The sequence below is a fragment of the Zootoca vivipara genome, chromosome 5, assembly GCF_963506605.1.
Source record: "Zootoca vivipara chromosome 5, rZooViv1.1, whole genome shotgun sequence".
Lineage (NCBI taxonomy): Eukaryota > Metazoa > Chordata > Lepidosauria > Squamata > Lacertidae > Zootoca > Zootoca vivipara.
In genome coordinates, this window is record NC_083280.1 from 90,884,959 (window position 1) to 90,907,733 (window position 22,775).

Genomic DNA, 22,775 nt, shown 5'->3' on the forward strand with positions numbered 1-22,775 from the left:
CCTTCCCGCTATAGCGGTTCCTATTTATCTACTTGCATTTTGACATGCTTTCGAACTGCTAGGTTGGCAGGAGCTGGGACCAAGCAACGGGAGCTCACCCCGTCACAGGGATTCGAACCGCCGACCTTCTGATCAGCAAGCCCTAGGCTCAGTGGTTTAACCACAGCGCCACCTGGGTCCCATGGCACATCCTATGCTCTTTTATTTAAAACAAAGGCAAATCAAAACCAAAATTTAAACAGTTGGGGCACTAAAACCAATAATAGAGCCCCCAACAGCTGCAACCCAGGAGTTTGTTGCAGCTTTTTGCAGCTGGAGTGGGTGTATCCTACCCCCTTCAAGGGGACTGTGGTAGTAGACATGGAGGTTGTCACTGTTTTAGCCTCATGGTTTCTCAAGGTAGGTCAGGCATAGAGATGAGACTGGCTGAGGTCTCCTCCTGAGCTGGGCAAGGATTTGAATCATTGCCTCTATGATCCAAGTCAAATAATAATAAATAATAATAATTTATTATTTATACCCCGCACATCTGGCCGGGTTTCCCCAGCCACTCTGGGCGGCTTCCAACAGAAACATTAAAATACACTAATTTGTTAAACATTAAAAGCCTCCCTAAACAGGGCTGCCTTCAGATGTCTTCTAAAAATCTGGTAGCTGTTTTCCTTTTTGACATCTGATGGGAGGACGTTCCACAGGGCAGGCGCCACCACCGAGAAGGCCCTCTGCCTGGTTCCCTGCAACTTGGCTTCTCGCAATGAGGGAACCGGCAGAAGGCCCTCGGTACTGGACCTCAGTGTCCGGGCAGAATGATGGGGGTGGAGACGCTCCTTCAGGTATACTGGACCGAGGCCATTTAGGGCTTTAAAGGTCAGCACCAACACTTTGAACTGTGCTCAGAAATGTACTGGGAGCCAATGTAGATCTTTCAAGACCGGTGTTATGTGGTCTCGGCGGCCGCTCCCAGTCACCAGTCTAGCTGCCGCATTCTGGATTAGTTGTAGTTTCCGGGTCACCTTCAAAGGTAGCCCCACGTAGAGCGCATTGCAGTAGTCCAAGCGGGAGATAACCAGAGCATGCACCACTCTGGCAAGACAATCTGCAGGCAGGTAGGGTCTCAGCCTGCGTACCAGGTGGAGCTGATAGACAGTCAAACACTATTTACACTTATTTGCACTGGCACTCCTACATAGAAATGGAAGGCAACCTTATTCCTTCAGCAGCAGATGCCCTGCTATACTATCTAACCAGTTAATTTGGATGAAGGACTTGATGGGACGGCCAACACATTTGTGGATGACACCAAATGGAGCGTCCTCAGAAGATGGAATTGGGATTCAATATGAGCTTAACAGGCTGTGAAACTGGGTCCGAAGTAACAAAAAGAATTTCGGTTGGGACAACCGTAAGGTCCTGCGCTTGGGCAGGAATAATCAGAGGCACAAATATAGGATAAGGGACACCTGGCCTGACAACTGTATGGTGTGAAAAGGATCTAGCAGTCTTAGTAAACCACAAGCTTAACCTGAGTCATCAGTGTGATGCAGCAGCAAAGAAAGTGAATTCAGTCGTAGGCTGTATAGACAGAAACATAGTGTAGATCAGGGGTCAGCAAACTTTTTCAGCAGGGGGCCGGTCCACTGTCCCTCAGACCTTGTGGGGGGCCGGACTATATTTTGGAAAAAAATATGAATTCCTATACCTGACAAATAACCCAGAGATGCATTTTAAAGAAAAGCACACATTCTACTCATGTAAAAACATGCTGATCCCCGGACTGTCTGTGGGCCGGATTTAGAAGGTGATTGGGCCGCATCCGGCCCCCGGGCCTTAGTTTGGGTACCCCTGGTGTAGATCAAGGGAAGTAGCAGCTGTACAAGGGAAGTAGCTTTGACCTGACTGCCTGGAGTCCTGTGTCCAGTTTCTGGTCTCTGCAGTTTAAGAGGGAAAATGACAAGGTAGAATATGTGCAGAGGAGAGTGACCAAGATGGAAAAGGGTGTGGAAACCAAGCTTACGAGGAACAGTGGTTTAGCCTGGATAAGAGAAGACACTTCATTGCAGTCCATGTTGGTACGTCTTCTATCGATTTGGGGAGTTACGACTTTCTTGGGTTTGTTTCTGACGTTTTCACCATGTTAGAAATCTGCCGTTATTCTGGTTTTATTTGCTAACATATACCCAGCTCACCCAGAGCAGGTTCTTGGGACCCCAACAGAGAAACGGCCTCAGTTAAAAGGCCTTAGTCTTCTATTCTGGGGGTACAACAGCTATTGAAGGAGTGTCATACTATCCATAAGAAAGTTAGAGAAAACCTTGAAGGCGACTAGGGACAGAGAGCTATCTGTCCAGGGCCTGTTTGAATCCCTTTTAATGTGTAAAGGTAAAGGGACCCCTGACCATTAGGTCCAGTCCCGGGTGACTCTGGGATTGCAGCGCTCATCTCGCTTTACTGGCCGAGGGAGCCAGCGTACAGCTTCCGGGTCATGTGGCCAGCATGACTAAGCCACTTCTGGCGGACCAGAGCAGCGCACAGAAGCGCCGTTTACCTTCCCACTGTACCCGGTAGCAGTACCTATTTATCTACTTGCACTTTGACGTGCTTTTGAACTGCTAGGTTGGCAGGAGCTGGGACCGAGCAACGGGAGCTCACCCCGTCACGGGGATTTGAACCGCCGACCTTCTGATCGGCAAGCCCTAGGCTCTGTGGTTTAGACCGCAGCGCCACCCATGTCCCTTTTAATGTTTTTGCATGGTCTTCAGTTACCTCATTTCTTGAAGCATCTACCACGGATCAAGGAGAATGAGGCCTTTCCCCATGGATCTCACACACCAATGGCAAGAGTATATGTATGTATCAGTAAAAGTGCCAAAAAGAAGATGCAGATATATGTAGAGTCACATACAGAATCTCGTCATTTTTTCTTAGCTTCTGGGATATATACCGTATATTCCGGTGTATAAGGCGACTGGGCGTATAAGACGACCCCCTACTTTTCCAGTCAAAATATAGAGTTTGGGATATACTCACCTTAATGAGTATATCCCAAAATTCCAACGCACACCAATTAAAAATTTTCTGTATCTCTTCCTCTCCCCGCTTTTTAAACACCAGTAAATGAAGCCAAAAGAGAGACATCAGTGCTTAAATGCACAGGTGCTTAAATGCACTTACTTGCAGGTATGCTAAGAACTACCTGAACTACCGTAGATTTCATTCGGAGGGAGGTGGGGACAGGGAGAAGGGGAGGGAGCCTGCTCCACTGGCACTCTGTTGTTCCAGGCACCGAGGTGGGGGGGGGGGAGAGAGAGAGAGAAAGAAAGAGGCTGCCGTGCACATTTTCTTTCTGTGCTTTTCTTTCCCCTCTTCCTGCAGGAAAAGAAAGCGGCAGTTGCTTACACACGCGTAATTAGGTGACGCTTTCTTTCCCTGCAGGGAGGAGGGAGTAAAGCTTCGTGCGTCCCCTCTGCTGCACGGAAAAAAAGCGGAGGCTGCTGCTTAAATGCGAGTAAGCGGCTGTTGCTTTCTTTCCTGCACGGAGGAAAGCCCCGTGCATCCCCTCTTCCTGCATGGAAAGAAAGCGGAGGCTGCTGCTTACATGCGAGTAAGCAGCTGTTGCTTTCTTTCCTGCAGGGAGGAAAGCCCCGTGCATCCCCTCTTCCTGCACGGAAAGAAAGCGGCTGCTGCTTACACGCGAGTAAGCGGCTGCTGCTTTCTTTTCCTGCAGGGAGGAAAGCCCCACCCATCTCCTCTTCCTGCACGGAAAGAAAGCGGCAGCTGCTTACACGGTCGCTGCATATGGCGGGGATGCGCTTGCGGGCCGTTTTTGAGCTCCCCCCACCATATGCGGTGACCGCAGAATCTTATACCTGGCGTATAAGACGATCCCCCAACTTCTGAAAAGATTTTCCTGGGTTCAAAAGTCGTCTTATAGGCCAGAATATACGGTATATATAATCCACTGGGAGCAGTCAAGTACAACATTACCTGTTTTGCTAGAGTGGTCATGCAGGGGATGTTGGTCCAGCCTGTCGAACTTCCTGTTCCTCCTGGCCTGGAGCATCCTTCCTTGCATGTGACTGGTAGGTGGGCGTGACCTTTCCAGACCTGATAAAAGGGCAAGTCACACTGCCACCTTCCTCTCTTCGATCTTCTCTTTCGTCCTGTGAACTTCCTGGGCTGTACTGCTGGCTGGTTATCTTCCATATGGGGTAAACCTGTTTAAGCCTAAAGCCTGCCTTCAGGGATAACACAGTGCTCTGCCTCATTATGAGTAAAAACTACTTTTTGTTACTTATGAATAAGATTATTTTGTCTTTATTCTTTTAGGAGAGATTCAAAGGGCTCTTACCAGGAATATTAGAACATATCTCAATCTGGGCAAGCCAGATTGAATGGTTTACAGTGGAACTTCGGTTTATGAACACCTCGGTTTACGAATTTTCGGTTTACGAACGCTGCGGACCCATCTGGAACAGATTAATTCACTCTCCATTACTTTCAGTGGGAAAGTTCGCTTCAGTTTATGAACGCTTCAGTTTATGAACGCTTCAGTTTATGAACAGACTTCCGGAACCAATTACACCCATGCTTCGGGTTAAGTACGCTTCAGGTTGAGTACTCCGCGGACCCGTCTGGAACGGATTAATCCACTTTCCATTACTTTCAATGGGAAAGTTTGCTTCAGTTTATGAACGCTTCAGTTTATGAACAGACTTCTGGAACCAATTGTGTTCATAAACCGAGGTACCACTGTATTGTCTTAAGAAACTCACACGAGTTTGCAACCAGCTTTCTGCTGCGTAAGAAGGGGAATGCACTCTGCTAAGTGAAGAAACTTGCTAGCACAAGTTAGGAAGGATATTAATAATATATCCTCTCCTGCCACCCTCAACATTCCCACAATATAGACAAGAAGACTGAAGAATGGTCACTCCACAACTGCAGTGGCCATTCACTGGTCAAACGTTGCAAAGAGAGAAAAAAACGCTTATTTTGGAACCCTTATTTACAAAGCATCTTTATTAGCCTGCAGATCTGTATGAGAACAATTCTCAATATTTCAAAGCAAACCTGGGATATGCAGTTTGCATTAAAAATGCAACAGCCCCCAGCCATTTGACATGTGCTCCTTCCATAAAAGATTAAGGGGTTTTTTATGTATAAAAAAAATTACAGTTCCATTATGGCACAAGAATCCCTCTCTCAAAAGCTCTGAGAAGGAATTTCAAGAGAAATGGGATAAATTATGTAGAGCCGTATCCCAGTCATCTGACAATATCATCCGTCTCCCCATTAAGGCACAGGAGGAGCAGGTTTATCATGGCACAAAAGTGAGACTTGTCTCAGAATCTTCACATTGTTACTGACCTCGACCTTGGACTAAAATAAAAATTAAACTGTAAACCAATCTGTAGCTATTTCCTCCTCTTGTCTTTGAAAGTTCGCTGAAAGCATTGCCTTTCCCTTCTTTGCATCCAGTTGTCATGAGGGTCTATGAAATGAGAGATGATTCTCCGAGGACCTTCTGCTGCTTGCCCTTTGTGCAAATGTCATTGGACTCCAGGTTTGATCTATAAAGATGGATTTCCCTGTATGGACTTTCCCCCACTGCTCTTCACTGAGGCTCTGTAGGTGACAGACACCTTTCAGGTGCTAAACACTTGAAAGGCTTGGGGCACAGTCCCCTGGCACAAATTTCCATTTGTTACTTTACATTTAGGTGAACTTTTGTAGGGGGGCTGGCGAAGACTCTGGCTCTTGCTATCAGGGCTTACTCTGAGCTACGGAGTATCAACAGGACCCACAGCAATGTACAAACAAACAAAAGATGTTTATTTGGCTTTACGCCCATCATAAAGCACAACACAACAAAATAAATCATATAAAACAGCGGACTCGTACAAGCCACAAATAATATAACACAATTCACAGCTCACAAGGACAAATATTAACAATTCAAAAAGAAAAGTTTAAGATTATGATTAAAAATTTAGGCACTACTCTAAAATCAATATCTGATGTCATTATAGAAAATTCTTGTAACTATAAATAATCAGCTAACATTCCATTCCGTCTCTTGTACGAGAGGATGGCTGTTAGGAATTTAGCAACCTGTAGAGTAATATAAGGATCCACATCTTGAAGAACCCAGGCAAGCTGTAGGTCAACTGGTTTGTCAGCCATAGGCTGGATTATGGAATTTAGTATACTAGCACGAGCCGAACTGTACAAAGGGCAGATAAACATAACATCATGTAGAGATTCAGATGTTTTAATTTCACAAGCACACATTGAAGAGACCTGGCCCTTAGTAAATCTATGTCTCATTGAACCTAGCTTTAATGAAGGCATATCGGTGAGACGCGGCCGTAAGCGATGTTAAATAGGACGGAGCACGGTAAATAGGGGTTATGCCGAAATTTAACGGCGAGCAGACTCCACCACCAGCTAAGAAATTTTGGTATAGCTCTGCATCATCCAGCCTTTGATTTATACACCTTTTTGCCGCATTTAGATCCAGTTTGAGGAATTCAGTGAGCGAGATCTCATAGGACAGCAATTTGGCATGGATTTTTCCTGACCACAAATTTGTGAAGTCATCCCGCCACATGCATTGAATGAGATAGTGGTTCAGGAGTTTATGCCATAGGGATATGACAATGTACATGGGTTGGGACCTCCGCAAATTGAGATAAGAGGGGGCTGCAATCTCACTGGCATTGTGCTTTACAGTCAGTGGCGTAGGAAGCCGCTTGGGCACCCGGAGCAGCAAACATGACGTGCACCCGGGGGCAGGGCATCGCTACGTAGCTTGCCCCACCTTCCATATGACAGCCCTTGAGATAATTGAAGATGTGTATCATATCTCCTCCCAGTCTCCTCAAACCCAGGCTAAACATACCCAGCTTCTTCAATTGCTCTTCATAAGGCTTGGTTTCCAAACCCTTGACCATTTTGCTCATCCTTCTCTGCATATGTTCCAGCTTGTCAATATCCTTCTTAAGCTGTAGCACCCAGAACTGGCCACAGTATTCTAGGTGTGGTCTGACCAAGGCAGAATAGAATGTTGCTATTACTTCCCTTGATCTGGACACCAGACTTCTGTTGATGCAGCCTAACCTATCATTAACTTATTTTTGCTGCTGCATCACACGGATTACTCAAGTTAAGCTTGTGGTCCACCAAGACCCCTAGATCCTTTTCACACGTACTGCTAGCAGGCCAGGTGACCCCCCCCCCCCAAATCTTATATTTGTGCATCTGGTTTTTCCTACCTAAGTGCAGAACCTTTCTTTTGTCCCAACAGTAATTCATTTTGTTAGTTTGGGCCCCGTTTTCCAATCAGTTTAGGTCATCTTGAATCCCGATTCTGTCTTCTACAGCATTGGCTACTATGTCACTCAGCAGCCTCCAGCCCCTCTCCATAATTTCCTCTTTCAGTCTTCAGCTTTGGACGGACTCCCCACACACTCTTGATCTTGGCTTCATCAAGAGCTCAGCCATCTCTGACCTCTAATGCAGAATTTTCTGTCTGGTAAATGCTTCATCTCCTTCAACAAGGAACATCGTTCATGTGCAGAACATTTCCGCTTCATGCTCATTCTGTGACCTGCATCCCATTGATCTAGTGGTATTCTCTTTGCCCCCTCTGCTACCACCTTCTGCCTTTAATTCACATTCAACCCCTTGACATATTTGTCCTCCTATTCCAATGACATATCCAGCTCTCTTGTCTCCATCTATGGCTCCGTCTCTTTATAGAAGACTGAGCATCTCTAATCATGCCCTCTGGAGGAGAAAAAGGCTATGTACACATTACTGGTTTAAAATGCTTCAAGGTCATTTCCCCCTGCTGAATATCAACTCGTTGTTTGGGTTTTGTTTTTTACATTGGTGTACACACCAGAGAGGGAGCAGGGGAATTTTCACCCAATGCACATTAATTACCTGATTTGTTTCCCCACACAGAACTCCCTTCATTGAAGGGGTCACCTGCAAATGTGCAACGGCTGCTTCAAACCAGCTCAACTGTGGCTTACCTGCGCAAATTGGATGGAAGCTGCTTCGAAGGCAAACGCTCCAAACAACAGCATTTCTCAAGAAACTACAGGATACATATGAATCATGGCTAATGTCATGTGTAGTCTGTATTTGCACAGCAACAACGGGAACACACCAGAGACAGAGCAAGGAGCGATGTGTGTACAATGTCCAAAAGAGTTGACTGATTTTGTCCAGTATAAAATCATCTCTATGTCTGGCATGCTTTTTGGCTGAAGAAACACATTATTTCTTCCTGAACCGCACCAAGCCAGGGCATCTTCAGTGCTTCTTCTCCACACAGGCTGTGATGTCCTGCTAAGCCCTGCCCCCTCTCCTCTTATCTCTGCTCAAGACTGCCTCATTCTTTAGTTAGCTTCAATTTAATACTTGCCCTCCTGTCTCTGCTTCTCTTGGTCTCCTTTTAGCTCCTTCCCCACCTACTTTCAGATTACTGGGTCCAGCCCCTTACTTTTGCCCCTAACAGGAGAGGAGATGGGTAAACTGTGGTCTTGGACATCAGCTCCAGGCAGCAGAGCCAATGGTCAGGGATGACGGTTGTAGTACAACACCTGAAGGCTCTCCCTGCCTGACCTAGAGTGAAAGGGCAGGTGAACAAAGAAACAAAAGCAGTCACTGCTTCTTCTTGAGCCACCTCCACTGCCCTGTCCTTGTGGGCAGTAAAGCAGCAAGGGAGAGGGTTAGCAAAGGAGAGAAGTTGCCAGGTGCCATTTCCATCACTCAGGTGGGCAAACACCTCCTCCTTGCAAACCTCTTCCCCCAGACACCAGCAGAGGAGACTTGATGAGGAAATGTAAGCATCAGAAATGAAGGGCATGAGTATGCACAGAATGCACCTGTCTCACCAGTGTTTGCATTTAGTAGGGTCATTCCACAACTGGTAGCCTTTGTACAAACAGCTCATCTTACAATCGCCTCGCCAAGTACGAACAGATCTACAAATTCACCTCTATGCGTGTGCACGGGTGCGTGCGTGCGCGCGCGACAAATTCCAGAGGGGTCATCCCGTTAGGCTGCGATAGACGGGAATGGATTGCTTTAAAGTCACTTCAGCACCAGATGAAACACAAAATCGGCCCCAACCGCCCCGCCCCGTCCTGTATTTTGCCAGAAGAACGGTAGCAACGCTACCCAGCTCTCACCTGCGTTGCCTTGTCCAGAGGGGAGAGAGCGGGGAGATCAGGTGATCCTGGCCCGGGGTCCGAATAGATGGCATTCTGGTGCCTCCGCCTGTGGGCGCGCGGAAGGAAGCAGGCAGCGAAAAGGAGAGCGGGGTGCCGCCGGTCCGACGGAGGACAGCGGCGGGGAGGAGCAGCAGGAGGAGGAGCCGAAGAAGCGCCGGCGGGGAGCGAGCGAGCAAGCGAGCGCCAGACGCGCCCGGAGCCCGCCAGCAGCAACAGGAGGAGCGGAGCATCGCCACTGCCGCCGCCGAAGGGGCGAGGCATCCTTGGAAGGCGCGCGCGAGAGAGAGACGCCGCCGAGGGCGAGGGAAGGTAGGAGGCGGGCGCAGCCCCGGGCAGCCCGACGGGGCGGCCGGGCGGGAGGAGAGCCAGGCGGGCGCAGCGAGGGCGCTCCGGCGGGCTTCGATGGCGGGGCCGGAGGAGCCGCCCTGGGGAGTCCCCGGCCGCGCGGAGGCGGCGCCCTCCTCCCCCGAGGCGAGCGGCGTCGGGGGCGAGCGGCTGGTGCTCAACGTGTCCGGGCTGCGCTTCGAGACGCTGCCGCGCACGCTAGCCGCCTTCCCGGACACGCTGCTGGGCGACCCCCGGCGCCGCGCGCGCTTCTTCGACCCGCTGCGCAACGAGTACTTCTTCGACCGCAGCCGGAGCAGCTTCGACGCCGTGCTGCACTACTACCAGTCGGGCGGCAGGCTGCGCCGGCCCGCGCACGTGCCCCTGGACCTCTTCGTGGAGGAGCTGCGCTTCTACCAGCTGGGCGAGGAGGCCATCGGCGCCTTCCGCGAGGACGAGGGCTTCATCGCCGAGGATGAGAGGCCGCTGCCCACGAAGCCCTTTCAGCGCCAGCTGTGGCTCCTCTTCGAGTACCCGGAGAGCTCGGGGCCCGCGCGGGGCATCGCCATCGTCTCCGTGCTGGTCATCCTCATCTCCATCGTCATCTTCTGCCTGGAGACCTTGCCCGAGTTCCGCCTGGAGAGCAAGGGCGGCAGCTACGGAGAGGAGCCCCCCAGGGACCCTCTGCGTGAGGACGACTTGCTCTCACTGCAGTTCGATGGAGGGACCCCGTTGCCCGTGCGCCCACCGTCCAGCGTTCGCCCCTTCTTCACGGACCCTTTCTTCCTCATCGAAACGCTCTGCATCATCTGGTTCTCCTTCGAGCTGCTGGTGCGCTTCTTCGCCTGCCCCAGCAAGTCCGAGTTCTCCAGGAACATCATGAACATCATTGACATTGTGGCCATCATCCCTTACTTCATCACGCTGGGGACGGAGCTGGCTCAGGAGCAGCAGAAGAGGGAGCAGCCGCAGGGCAGCAGTAGCAGCAGCAGCAATGGAGGCCAACAGCAAGCCATGTCCTTGGCTATCTTGAGAGTCATCCGCCTGGTCAGGGTCTTCCGGATCTTCAAGCTCTCCAGGCACTCCAAGGGGCTGCAGATCTTGGGGAAGACCCTGCAAGCCAGCATGAGGGAACTGGGCCTCCTCATCTTCTTCCTTTTCATCGGAGTGATTCTCTTCTCCAGTGCCGTTTATTTTGCTGAGACCGATGACCCGGAATCTTTGTTCACTAGCATCCCAGATGCTTTCTGGTGGGCAGTAGTGTCAATGACCACGGTGGGCTATGGAGACATGTACCCGATGACAATCGGGGGCAAGATTGTGGGGTCGTTGTGCGCCATTGCCGGCGTGCTGACAATCGCCCTCCCGGTGCCTGTCATTGTCTCCAACTTCAACTACTTCTACCACCGAGAAACTGACCAAGAGGAGCAGTCCCGTTATACTCACGTCACTTGTGGACAGCAGCAGTCTCCTTCTTCGGAGCCCAAGAAAGGCGACAGCAACCAGACACTCAGTAAATCCGACTTTCTGGAGGCAGAAGGTTTAGAATCTGCAAAATACTCCAACTTTATTCCAACCAGCAACCACGCCTGTAAAGAGAACAAGCTGTTGACGGACGTGTGATCACTTCCATCGCCCTCAGTTGAACCTGCCAGCTTCAAGCTGTGCAGACGAAAACTGCAGCTGATCATCTTTGCATTGGAGAAGCAGGAGAATGACAACACTTCTTTGCCTGAATGGAAACGATTTGTGCTCCTTGGAATAAAAGCTGCTGTGTGATTTGGACACGGACTCCCTCATTTATGTTGCTTCATTGACTTCTGTAATAAGTTGCTTAATTTCCTTCCCCCATCAACGGGGCGTTGACCTGTTGTGTATCCGTTATTTATTTATTTTTCTGGGGGCGGAGAAGATTTCATTCCAGCGGTTGCCTGCGGATGGATCGTATTATCTTATCTACTCTCAGAAGCAAAAGCAATATGCCACATCAAGTATGCAATTAGGCTAGGAATTGCTACGCCCTCGAGTTCCACTGCCAGCCTTACATTTCTTACAGCCACATCAGCCACTGGCTAATGCCTTTGAGTAATGAAAGCTGTTGTCCAGAATTTGCAGCGTGCAATTTCACAAATTTTCCTTTGTATTCATGTCATGTCGTGTCATGTTGCGCTTGTTTGTGAATACACACAGCTCGGAGAAGCTCGTTTATTTGCGACGAAAGTCTATGATCAACCATGCTTGGTCTAAAAATAGGAGGGGCTCATGATATTTTTGCTGATTTCCCTGAAGGTTGATTTTGCAAGCTGCCCTTTCTTTGCCTTCTCTTAGGCTGGAGCAGCTGGAATTTTGCTTCCAGGGGCTGCCTGCCAACACCATCCAGTCTGCTGGAACAGGCCTGTGAGAAAGAGTGGATGAAAAGGAGCGCCGTAGGCCGTGAGTTTAAAAGTTTAACAGGTGCACGCTGAAAAATATTAGTGGTGTACCTGTTAAAACTTTTAAACTCATTTCATCCCCCCCTCCCGCAGAAAACATGCTTGGAGACTAGATGGTTCTTTTCTAGTAGAAAGGAAAAAAGTAAAGTAATTGGAATGAAATGTACGTGGAATTCTCTGCGTTAGGGGTTGTATGCAGTTCGTTGGATCAGAAGGAAAAACATAACGCAAACAAAATGAGGGCTGACAGTGGGTTGTCTACACACCATTCAGATGTTCTGACATGTACAAATGAATGCAGTGTGTTGGTGTGAAAGTGGCTGCCATAGCAAGTTCTGCCCTGGACTTAAGCACGTTCGTTTTAAAGTCTGAAAAGGCTCCTGTGCATACAACTGTTCCTAAAGTGAGCTTTCTCCAATTGCCCAGGAATCCTGCTTTTGTGTTGTAGGCATGGGGGAAGGGGCTTATAAACGAATGCAAGTACGTAGGCCTGTTGCTGCTGCGATGCCCCTCCTTTCGTTCACTGTGCCAAAGTGCTAATAGCCTCTCAGCAAACTGAGTGCTGGCATGCATTATAAGCCTTGCCCTTTCTGACATGCTTCCAGTAGACTGCCTACCTTTACAAAAAAAAACATTTATTTTTTTTAAAAAGCATCATCACGGGTACCTTTTTTGAAAATGCATGTGCCATACATGCATTCCCGAGAGAGCCAAGGGTTTCCTTCAGTGGAGCATACATTCATGGGCCAAGTGCACGTTCTGGGGTGGGGGGTGGGGGAGCCCAGGTGGTTTGCTGGCAAATGACCCCAAGAAAATGAGTGTATGAGTGAAAGAGACGAGGAGAAAAACACCATAAATAATGGATTGTGTAGTATTCCATTAAGATAAGTAATATGCAAAACAGTTTACATAATTTAACAACGTGAGAGGTTTTGCAGCTCATCCCTGAGTGAGGCACTAGAACACTGGAAAAAGTTATTTTGAAAGCCATAGAATCATAGAGTTGGCAGGGACCCCAAGGGTCATCTAGTCCAACCCCCTGCAATGCAGGCATCTCAGGTAAAGCATCCATCACAGGTGGCCATCCAACCTCTGCTTAAAAACCTCCAAAGAAGCAGAGCCCACCATCTCCCAAGGGATTCCGTTCCACTGCCAACCAGCTTTTCCCGTCAGAAAGTTTTTCCAAATGTTTAGCCGGAATCTCCTTTCTTGTAATTTGAAGCCATTGGTTCGAGTCCTACCCTCCAGAGCAGGAGAAAACAAGCTTCCTCCATCTTCACTGTAGCTATTTGAAGATGGCTATCATATCTCCTATGTCTGTTTTTGAGGAAGCTACCCAGAATTGACTGAATGCTGAAAAATTTGCGGGTTTGGAAAAAGAATCTACCTCGAGACATTGAGATAAAGCAGAAAAAACCTGAGTAGATTCCTGCCAGTGTTGCTTGAGGTCTAAGGTGGTTTAACAGATGACAAGGGCATAAGACAAAATTGAACCCTATACTATAGTATTCTTATTTATTTATAAAAAAAATGTATATTACCACTATATCATAAAAAAATACCAAAGTGGTTTACAACAGTAACTATATCTATAATAAACACATGCGCAAAATTACAACCAGAGAAAATGTAAGGTTCTATTCTTTAGGGGAAAATAATCAGATGCACACAAATAAGATGGGGGACACTCGGCTTGCCACTCGTACATGTGAAAAGGATTGAGGGGGCTTAGTAGGCAAAAAACTTCACAGGAGTCAACAGTGTGATGCAGCAGCAAAAAGCTAAAGCTAGGCTAGGCTGAAAATCAGAGGGAAGTAATATTGTACCTAGTTCCACTCTATTCTGGCTTTGTAGCAGATGAGCAATAGCAGAGGCTATTTTGTACCAGCTGGAACTTCCAAACCAGGCCCACAGTGAACACATCGCAGTAATCCTTCTTCTAATTTAGATTTAGGTCTATTTATTAATTGTATTGGCAATGAGATAAGAATATAGATAGATAAGAATATAGAAGTATGGATTGTGGATCAAACTATTTTTTTTATTATCAAGACAGGAGACCCCCCCCCTCTTTCTGTGCGTATGTGTGAGCGAGTTGCGGCCCCTCTGAGGCTATAGTTCTGTTCAAGAGATGAGTGAATATTTAAAAAAATATTTTAAAAAATACTTTTAGGAAAATCAGTTTTGAGAGGGGAGCGATGGGTGTAGCGGGGTGCCATCTAGGAGTGGTGGTGGTGGGGGCAAAGGCCCTTCAAAATTTCAAAGGAGGGGGCCGAGGCCCTCAAAAACCCAGTGGAGGTTGTGTGTTCACGTGGTGTGACATGCTTACCTCACTCACGTTGCACTGCATGCATGCACACCATGAGCATGTTGTGTGGTGTGTGCACATGACCTCAGCATGCCGCATGGCGTGTGAACATCACATGACCTTGGCCCCCTCAATCACGGGGCCAAGCCAGCAAACTTGGAGTGTAGAAGTATCTGAGGTGGGGGTGTTTAACCCTCCACCGCCTGCCATCACACTATTTTGTTATGGGTCATGATACTAGTCCACCTTTCCATGGACACGTGTTTTCGATCTTGTGGTCCTTGCAGTGGCACAGCACGCAAAGATGACGGAAAACAAGGAACTCGCAGGGAGCACACACCAGAACTCTGTCAGGAAAAAAAAATCCCAGGAATTTTGGAAGAAGTCTTCTGGGTGATTTTTATAAGATTGTCAGGGCTACCAAGGGGAAACAGAGGCCTAACAAAAAGTATCTTGTTTTCATTGCGATGGATCTAGTTTACATCCTTGTGTGTTTGTACCTTTGGACCAAACTAGACATTTTGCTTCAAATAAGAAACATCTGCTTGGCTCTTCCTTCATAATTTTCTAGAAGTTGTGCCCCCCCCCGGCCGCACCCCAACATCAACAACCAATGGCTGGGGAATATGCCTTAGGTATATTCCAGGTATCTTAATTTTTTGCTTTTATGGAAAATACTTGAATAAATTGACTGTTTACTTGGGGAGCTAAGACAAAACATGCCACCAGTATTTTATCTAATTTATCTATTAAGAACTAAACCTCTTCCCACTTTCCAGTGTTCTGCCCCAAGAATGCAAAACCACTGGGATATGCCCCGGAGACCCCACCTTTTAAAATCAACATAAATTTTTCTATTAAAGTGGTTTTTTTAAAAAAAAATATTAACCAGAATTAACCTAGCATGTTGTATTTAGACATTTCCTGTTTCACGTTGACTTAAAATAGCTTTCATTCCGTTTTACCCGATACCTCCAGTCATTAAAAATAACCTGGCTCTGTGGCTGGCGTTTCTGCCAATGTGACTTTCAGGCGATACGAGTCTGAGAGGCTTGCTGTGTGCAGCACTGCTGATGATCAGCTTGCCAGTAATGCAGCACACATTTCCCATTGCCCTGGGTGTTGGGAAAATATGGGCTAAGAATTCTTAGTTCCCATGGAGCTGGTGGGATCCGAAGCCACTTTCCAAAATATCCTGACCCAAAGTGTCTTTTTAGCTGCCTGTCAGACAGAGTACAGCCTTGTGAAATGTCTGTGGAAAGAAAACATCTTCAGGGACCTGTTTCCATAACAACCTCCCAGACTTATTTTCCATACCTTGCCATACTCTGGCTTCCAAGCAAGGAAAGGGCTGGCTAAACATTCCAGCTTCCAGAGACAAACTACTTTTAACTACTCCAAAGAGGTTGTGATAGATAAAAATAATTTCTGCCCTGCTTCCTTTTATGTGCACCAACAAACTGATCTTGAACACAGTTACGTACCTGGAAGTGAGGCCTATTGAGTTCAATAGGCTGTATCTCTGCATGGGCATTCAGGACTGCAGCAGAAAGTTATCCCGTGGATACCTTTTGAAATCAAATCCAGACCGGTGCAGTGGGAGCTTGCGCAAGGACACTTTCAGCTGGTGTATGTTCTGGAGGAGACTCTTGAGAGTCCCATGGACTGCAAGAATATCAAACCTATCCATTCTGAAGGAAATCAGCCCTGAGTGCTCACTGGAAGGACAGATCGTGAAGCTGAGGCTCCAATACTTTGGCCGCCTCATGAGAAGAGAAGACTCCCTGGAAAAGACCCTGATGTTGGGAAAGACGGAGGGCACTAGGAGAAGGGGACGACAGAGGACGAGATGGTTGGACAGTGTTCTCGAAGCTACGAACATGAGTTTGACCAAACTGCGGGAGGCAGCGCAAGACAGGAGTGCTGGCGTGCTATGGTCCATAGGGTCACGAGGAGTCGGACACGACTAAACAACAACAACAACAAATGTTCTAGAAAACCATTTGAGGCCGATCCAGACTTCCTTTTGCCCTGCGCTTATCAGACACAGGTCCGTCACGTGCTTTAAAGCTGTATGTCTGAGTGTTTTTTTGCTTTGGTCACTGCGCTTTCCCCATGAAAACCTGCATTCTAACCACTGAATCAGAGCACACAGCAATTCATGGAAAACCTGACTGCTGTTTGCTCTGATTCAGCTGTAAAGGACGGACTTTCCCAGATAAAGCGCAGGGACAGGGAAAAGGAAAGAACACAAGAACACTCAGACACAGAGCTTTAAAAACCTGGCCTTGTGCCTAAAAGCCTGTAGTTTTATTGCAACTTGAGATTACGTCGCTTTAGAACATTTAAAGGCACACTTTGAAATACAGAACGGAAATGCAAATTGGGGTTGAATAAATTTATCTTGCATCACAAAGGTTTGTCTGGTGGTCATGCGAATAGCAGCATGTGTTGTTGTGATTCAAGAGGCCATAAAATGTGAAAAGGTACAAGGCCGCACGCAACAGACATTTTACACTGAATGAATGTACAAGTTATTTCGTTTATTTCAGCAGGGGAATAATTTTGTCACTGATTTCCAGGTGCTGCATCTGTTGGCTCTTCTAAATGTGGACAATGTAGCAGCAAGAAGTGAAATAGTAACTCTGCTTCCAGACTTCTGACATTCTGTGGTCAGTTGATGAGTCCTCCTTGTGCCAGCTGGTGGAGGGGAGACAATTCTGTGTGCAGGAAGGGTTAAAATCTTCCTCTCTCTGTCTCTGTCTCTGCTGTATTCCTGATCATGATCCACCCCTTCAATTTAGGGAAGCAAAAGCAGGGGAATGGTATAAAGCAGGCATAGACAAACTCGGCCCTCCAGATGTTTTGGGACTACAATTCCCATCATCCCTGACCACTGGTCCTGTTTGCTAGGGATGATGGGAGTTGTAGTCCCAAAACATCTGGAGGGCCGAATTTGCCTATGCCTGGTATAAAGGCAATGTTCTTTGAAAGAGAAAAGTTGCAGTTGATTCCTAGAGCAGATTGTTTTGTGCAGACACCCTGTAAATAGCGAACATATAAAGTATAGCTATTCCACTATAATAATAATGCCCTATGTGAGAGCAACCTGTATCTAGTGTGCATATACACTTAATAATAATAATAATAAATAATAATAATAATAATAATAATAATAATAATAATAATAATAATTTATTATTTATACCCCGCCCATCTGGCCGGGTTCCCCCAGCCACTCTGGGCGGCTTCCAACAAACTATTAAAATACAGAAATCCATCAAACATTAAAAGCTTCCCTAAACAGGGGTGCCTTGAGATGCCTTCTAAATTGTAATTGTTGGTCTCTTTGACCTCTGGTGGGAGGGCATTCCACAGGGTGGGTGCCACTACCGAGAAGGCCCTCTGCCTGGTTCCCTGTAACTTGGCTTCTCGTAGCGAGGGAACCACCAGAAGGCCCTCGGCGCTGGACCTCAGTGTCCGGGCAGAACGACGGAGGTGGAGACGCTCCTTCAGGCATACTGGACCGAGGCCGTTTAGGGCTTTAAAGGTCAGCACCAACACTTTGAACTGTGCTTAGAGATGTACTGGGAGCCAATGTAGATCTTCAAGGTGTTATGTGGTCTCGGCGGCTGCTCCCAGTCACCAGCCTAGCTGCCGCATTCTGGATTAGTTGTAATTTCCAGGTCACCTTCAAAGGTAGCCCCACCTAGAGCGTTTGGGGATGCCTGCTCTATATACGGTTTAACTGGTTAGGAACATAGGAAGGTTCCTTATACCCAGTTAGAATAATCGGGGAAAATAAAACGTTTATGCATTTTGGAATGACATGAGGAATTGGTCCACTGTTCTCCTGGAATCTTCCTTGCATACAGCAGTTATGAGAAGTCAGTTTCCCAAAGATCTCCATATGTTTTAGGCGGTGTAAAATCAGTGTCTTTGTCGGATCAATAAAACAATACCAAGTAGCCACAAATTTGTCTGTTTCCAGTCCTCTCTTCATGACTCTTCATTTGTAGGTTAATTTTTCAGTTTGGTTATTGTAAGGGGAAGAGAATACAGGGATTCTCCTCCCCTCATCAAGAGCAGCTCCTCCAATAGCAGCAATGCCAGTGAGGAGGGGGAGGAGTCCAGTGAGGAAGGAGGAAGAGGGATGCAGGGCTCCGGCAACACAGAAGAGCCCCTGCTACGCGTGAGGGAGGAAGAGAGAGAGAGGGGGAAAGGGGGGGGGAGAAGGAAAACATGGAGCGTAGACCCTTCCCCCCGGTTCCAGAATTACGCAGGAGAAGGAGAGGAAGGAGGTTTGCCGTCCCGAGACTCTTATGCTGGTAGATGTCGAGGGGCGGTCCATTGCCGGATTCTGCATCAGACTAACCAGACATGTTCTACACACCAGTTCCACTGTAAATAGACTGCACTAAATAAAACTGTCTAAAGACAATAATGTGGAGTGTCGTTACTCTAGAGTAGTCGCAACAACATCCTCTGACAGCTATATTCCAGGTTTCTAATGAGTCCAAGGATGATGCTTTCTAATCCTTGGCCAGTGTCAGTTTGAACAGTACAGGAACTTGGTCATTAAACATCCCTTTTTGTGCTGAACTATTATTTTGTGATACCCTGGTGTCTGATTTCCCCCTTTTTCAATCAGGTCTATGTTTCTCCTAAAACAGCCCAACTCTTAACTATATTGAAAATGCACGTCCACTTATTTCCATGGCATTTACACCCGTGTAGGGATCAGTCCAACTCTGATTCAAAAGCAAAGGTGTGGCAGGTTTGGGACACGTGAGGACAGAGAGTTCTGGAGGGCTCAAAAAGGGGTTGGGATTGAAATCTCACTCAAACAAGAACTTTCAGAGTGGAAATGCTTGCATTGTATTTGAAGTGAGCGCTGTGAGGTGCCGATACCTGTATTTCCAAGCAAGGAAGTGTGAAACTCAGCAACAGCAGTATCAGTTGCTAGATTTCAGCGGTTTTTAACATATATTTTCAACATCACTGCCCCAAACATCTCCTGTTGAGGCTGATTTTCCAGCACTTCTGGGGGAAAGTGTTTGCCCTCGCTGTCAACTGACTTCAGTAGTACGACATTTTATTTAAGGGTGTGCAATGACATTACAGCATCAAATATAGCATTCTGAGATCGTACAGTTTATTAGGTAAAGGTCAAAAAGGTAAAGGACTCCTGGATGGTTAAGTCCAGTCAAAGGTGACTATAGGCTTGCGGGGCTCATCTCGCTTTTAGGCCGAGGGAGCCAGTGTTTGTCTGCAGACAGCTTTCCAGGTCATGTGGCCAGCATGCTTCTGGCACAACGGAACACCGTGACGGAAACCAGAGCGCACGGAAACGCTGATTAGCTTCCCGCCGCAGCGGTACCTATTTATCTACTTGCACTGGTGTGCTTTTCATAGCTGCCAAATTTTCCCTTTTCTTGCGAGGAAGCCTATTCAGCATAAGGGAAAATCCCTTAAAAAAAAGGGATAACTTGGCAGCTATGCAGTGCTTTTGCAATATTTAAATTTTATCGTTTAAAAGCACAAGGAATCAAAACACATATATACAAAAGAATACAAAAATACAACATGGTACAAATACAAAAAAGAAGGAAAAAAGGAAAGGAAAAAACAGTATCTAAGATCACATCAATTCTATCATCAATAAAAAGGAGAAAATAATAATAATAATAATAATAATAATAATAATAATAATAACCACATCAAAAATAAACACAACAACAACAACAACAACAACAACAACAACAACAACAATTTATTATTTATACCCCGCCCATCTGGCCGGGTTCCCCCAGCCACTCTGGGCGGCTTCCAACAAAACACTAAAATACAGAAATCCATCAAACATTAAAAGCTTCCCTAAACAGGGCTGCCTTGAGATGCCTTCTAAAGGTCTGGTAATTGTTGTTCTCTTTGACCTCTGGTGGGAGGGCATTCCACAGGGTGGGTGCCACTACCGAGAAGGCCCTCTGCCTGGTTCCCTGTACAACCATTACATTTAACAATTAAACACAGATACTTCCCGTCCCTCTTATTGTACATTTTTATATATCTTGTATTTCACATGTTTTGCACTGGTGTGCTTTTGAACTGCTAGGTTGGCAGAAGCTGGGACCGAGCAACAGGAGCTCACCCCGTCGCGGGGATTACCCAGTTTATTAAACGATCCCTGACTAGATTAGATTGTCTATGTAGCTAATTTAGGCTGGAGGAGGAAGTAGCAAACAAGGGAAACCACGGTACTAAACTGGATTTTAAAAATGATGGATATTTGCAAAATCTGATGCCAATATTTTTAGTTTCCACTCAACCCACTATATATTACAGAATATGTCTTGCCTGCCCATTTGTTCTCTATGCGTTCGGACGCCTCTTGAGACATTGCCAAACTCAGCATGAGGGTTCCTGAGGTGGGTGGGGGCAGCAACCCTAATCAACATTGGAACCCTGGCAGCCATTTTAAATCAAGATGGCCAACTGAAACGTGAATTTGGGCTGACTTCCTTTTTTCGGCATAGGTTCTGCTGCCTCTCAAGATATTGTCTCTAAACGTAGCATGGGGGATTCTGAGGGGGTGTTACCAGTGGGTGCTGGGAGCCGGGGTCAGGGGCGCTGGCCCTCGAGATTTTCTCGGCCCCATTGTCTGGGCTGGTGGCTCCTGCGCACTGACTAGCTATGCTGCAGTCTTCCACCCCTGCTGGTTCTTAGGGGTCAGTGGGGAGTCAGGTTCCTCCAGGGACCAGCCCCCTTGTGTCGGAGGGCTGTGTGATCTCTTCTTCCCTGAGCTCCTAGTATTCCATGTTGTCTTCCTGCTCTCCTGTTGGCCCCTTGGCAATAGCTGCCAAGTCTCCCGTATTCCCTGGGAAACCCCCGTTTTTCCAGCTGTCCCCAGCCGAAAAAACGGATTTTTTTTGTTTTTCCCTGGTTTATTCTGGCGCGGTGGGCATTTTGGAACTGGGCGGAGCATGCTCAGAAGCGACTTTTGATGCTGCTTTGCCCAGTTCCAAAATGGCTGCAGCGCGACTTCTGGTGTGGCGGCCATTTTGGAACAGGGCAGAGCAGCATCAAAAGTCGCTTCTGAGCATGCTCCGCCCAGTTCCAAAATGGCAGCAGCGCTACTTCCGGTCCAGTCCCTTATTTCTCAGGCCGGAACTTGGCAGGTATGCCCTTGGCCCCTCACTCTCTGGTGCCTTTTCTTGTTCCATGAGGCTGCTGAGGGCTCCCAAGGACCCCAGGTAGCCATTGCTTCCCTCCTCTGCGTCGTCCTCGTCTTGCCAACCCTGGCACTCCAGTCATTGCACGACAGGTGAGGCAGCAGATCTAGTATCTGATTGGACACTGGGTGCCATTTTGAATCAAGATGGGGAACAAAAAAAAAACCACTTTGGCATGACTTCACCAGACTCTCCAACTCTCTCTTTTTTCCAGGGACGTCCCTGATTAAGATGCGCCATCCCGTTTTCTGATTTGATCCCAGAATGCCCCACTTTTCCTTAGTATGTCCCTATTTTCATTGGAGAAATGTTGGACGGTATGGAGTTATCAGGCCCCTGAGCCATCTGAAGGCAATACTGTATGGGGAAGGTTTTTTTTAATGTTTAATGTTTTATTATGTTTTTATATATGTTGGGAGCCACCCAGTAAGATGTGAGGGTTATAAATAGTAAAATTATCATTAAGGAATGGGACACCCCTATTTTCATCAGAGAAATGTTGGAGTGTACGCTTCACCCCTTTTTTTGTTGTCATAGATTTAACTGCCACAGTTAACTGCTAACAGATTGAGATTGAATTCTGACAAGACAGAGGTACTGTTTGTGGGGGACAGGAGGCGGGTGGGTGTGGAGGATTCCCTGGTCCAGAATGGGGTAACTGTGCCCCTGAAGGACCAGGTGCGCAGCCTGGGAGTCATTTTGGACTCACAGCTGTCCATGGAGGCACAGGTCAATTCTGTGTCTCGCCAGAGTGGTGCATGCTCTAGTTATCTCTTGCTTGGACTACTGCAATGCGCTCTACGTAGGGCTACCTTTGAAGGTGACCCGGAAACTACAACTAATCCAGAATGCGGCAGCTAGACTGGTGACTGGGAGCGGCCGCCGAGACCACATAACACCGGTCTTGAAAGATCTACATTGGCTGCCAGTACGTTTCCGAGCACAGTTCAAAGTGTTGGTGCTGACCTTTAAAGCCCCAAACGGCCTCGGTCCAGTATGCCTGAAGGAGCGTCTCCACCCCCATCGTTCTGCCCGGACACTGAGATCCAGTGCCGAGGGTCTTCTGGCGGTTCCCTCGCTACGAGAAGCCAAGTTACAGGGAACCAGGCAGAGGGCAAGAGGAGGTGGAGGAAGATTGGAAGAAATTTTAGTTATATCTTGGAAAATATTGTAATATTGAATAACCTTTAGTGAAAGTGTTAGGGGCTGTCGGTGTAGAGATTAGGTTAAGTTT

The 22,775-nt window shown here is 47.3% G+C and overlaps 1 protein-coding gene across 1 annotated transcript; it reads left to right on the forward strand.

The window, feature by feature from the left end:
* Positions 1-9,533: 9,533 nt before the first annotated feature.
* LOC118096538 (potassium voltage-gated channel subfamily A member 6-like) lies at positions 9,534-13,719 on the forward strand. Its single transcript, XM_035138486.2, has one exon. The coding sequence runs from the start codon at positions 9,648-9,650 to the stop codon at positions 11,190-11,192; it is 1,545 nt and encodes a 514-aa protein (XP_034994377.1). The 5' UTR covers positions 9,534-9,647; the 3' UTR covers positions 11,193-13,719.
* Positions 13,720-22,775: the final 9,056 nt, after the last annotated feature.

Excerpts from the sequence above, each read along its gene's own strand:
- LOC118096538 (XM_035138486.2), top strand. The coding sequence starts at position 9,648 with ATGGCGGGGCCGGAGGAGCCGCCCTGGGGAGTCCCCGGCCGCGCGGAG.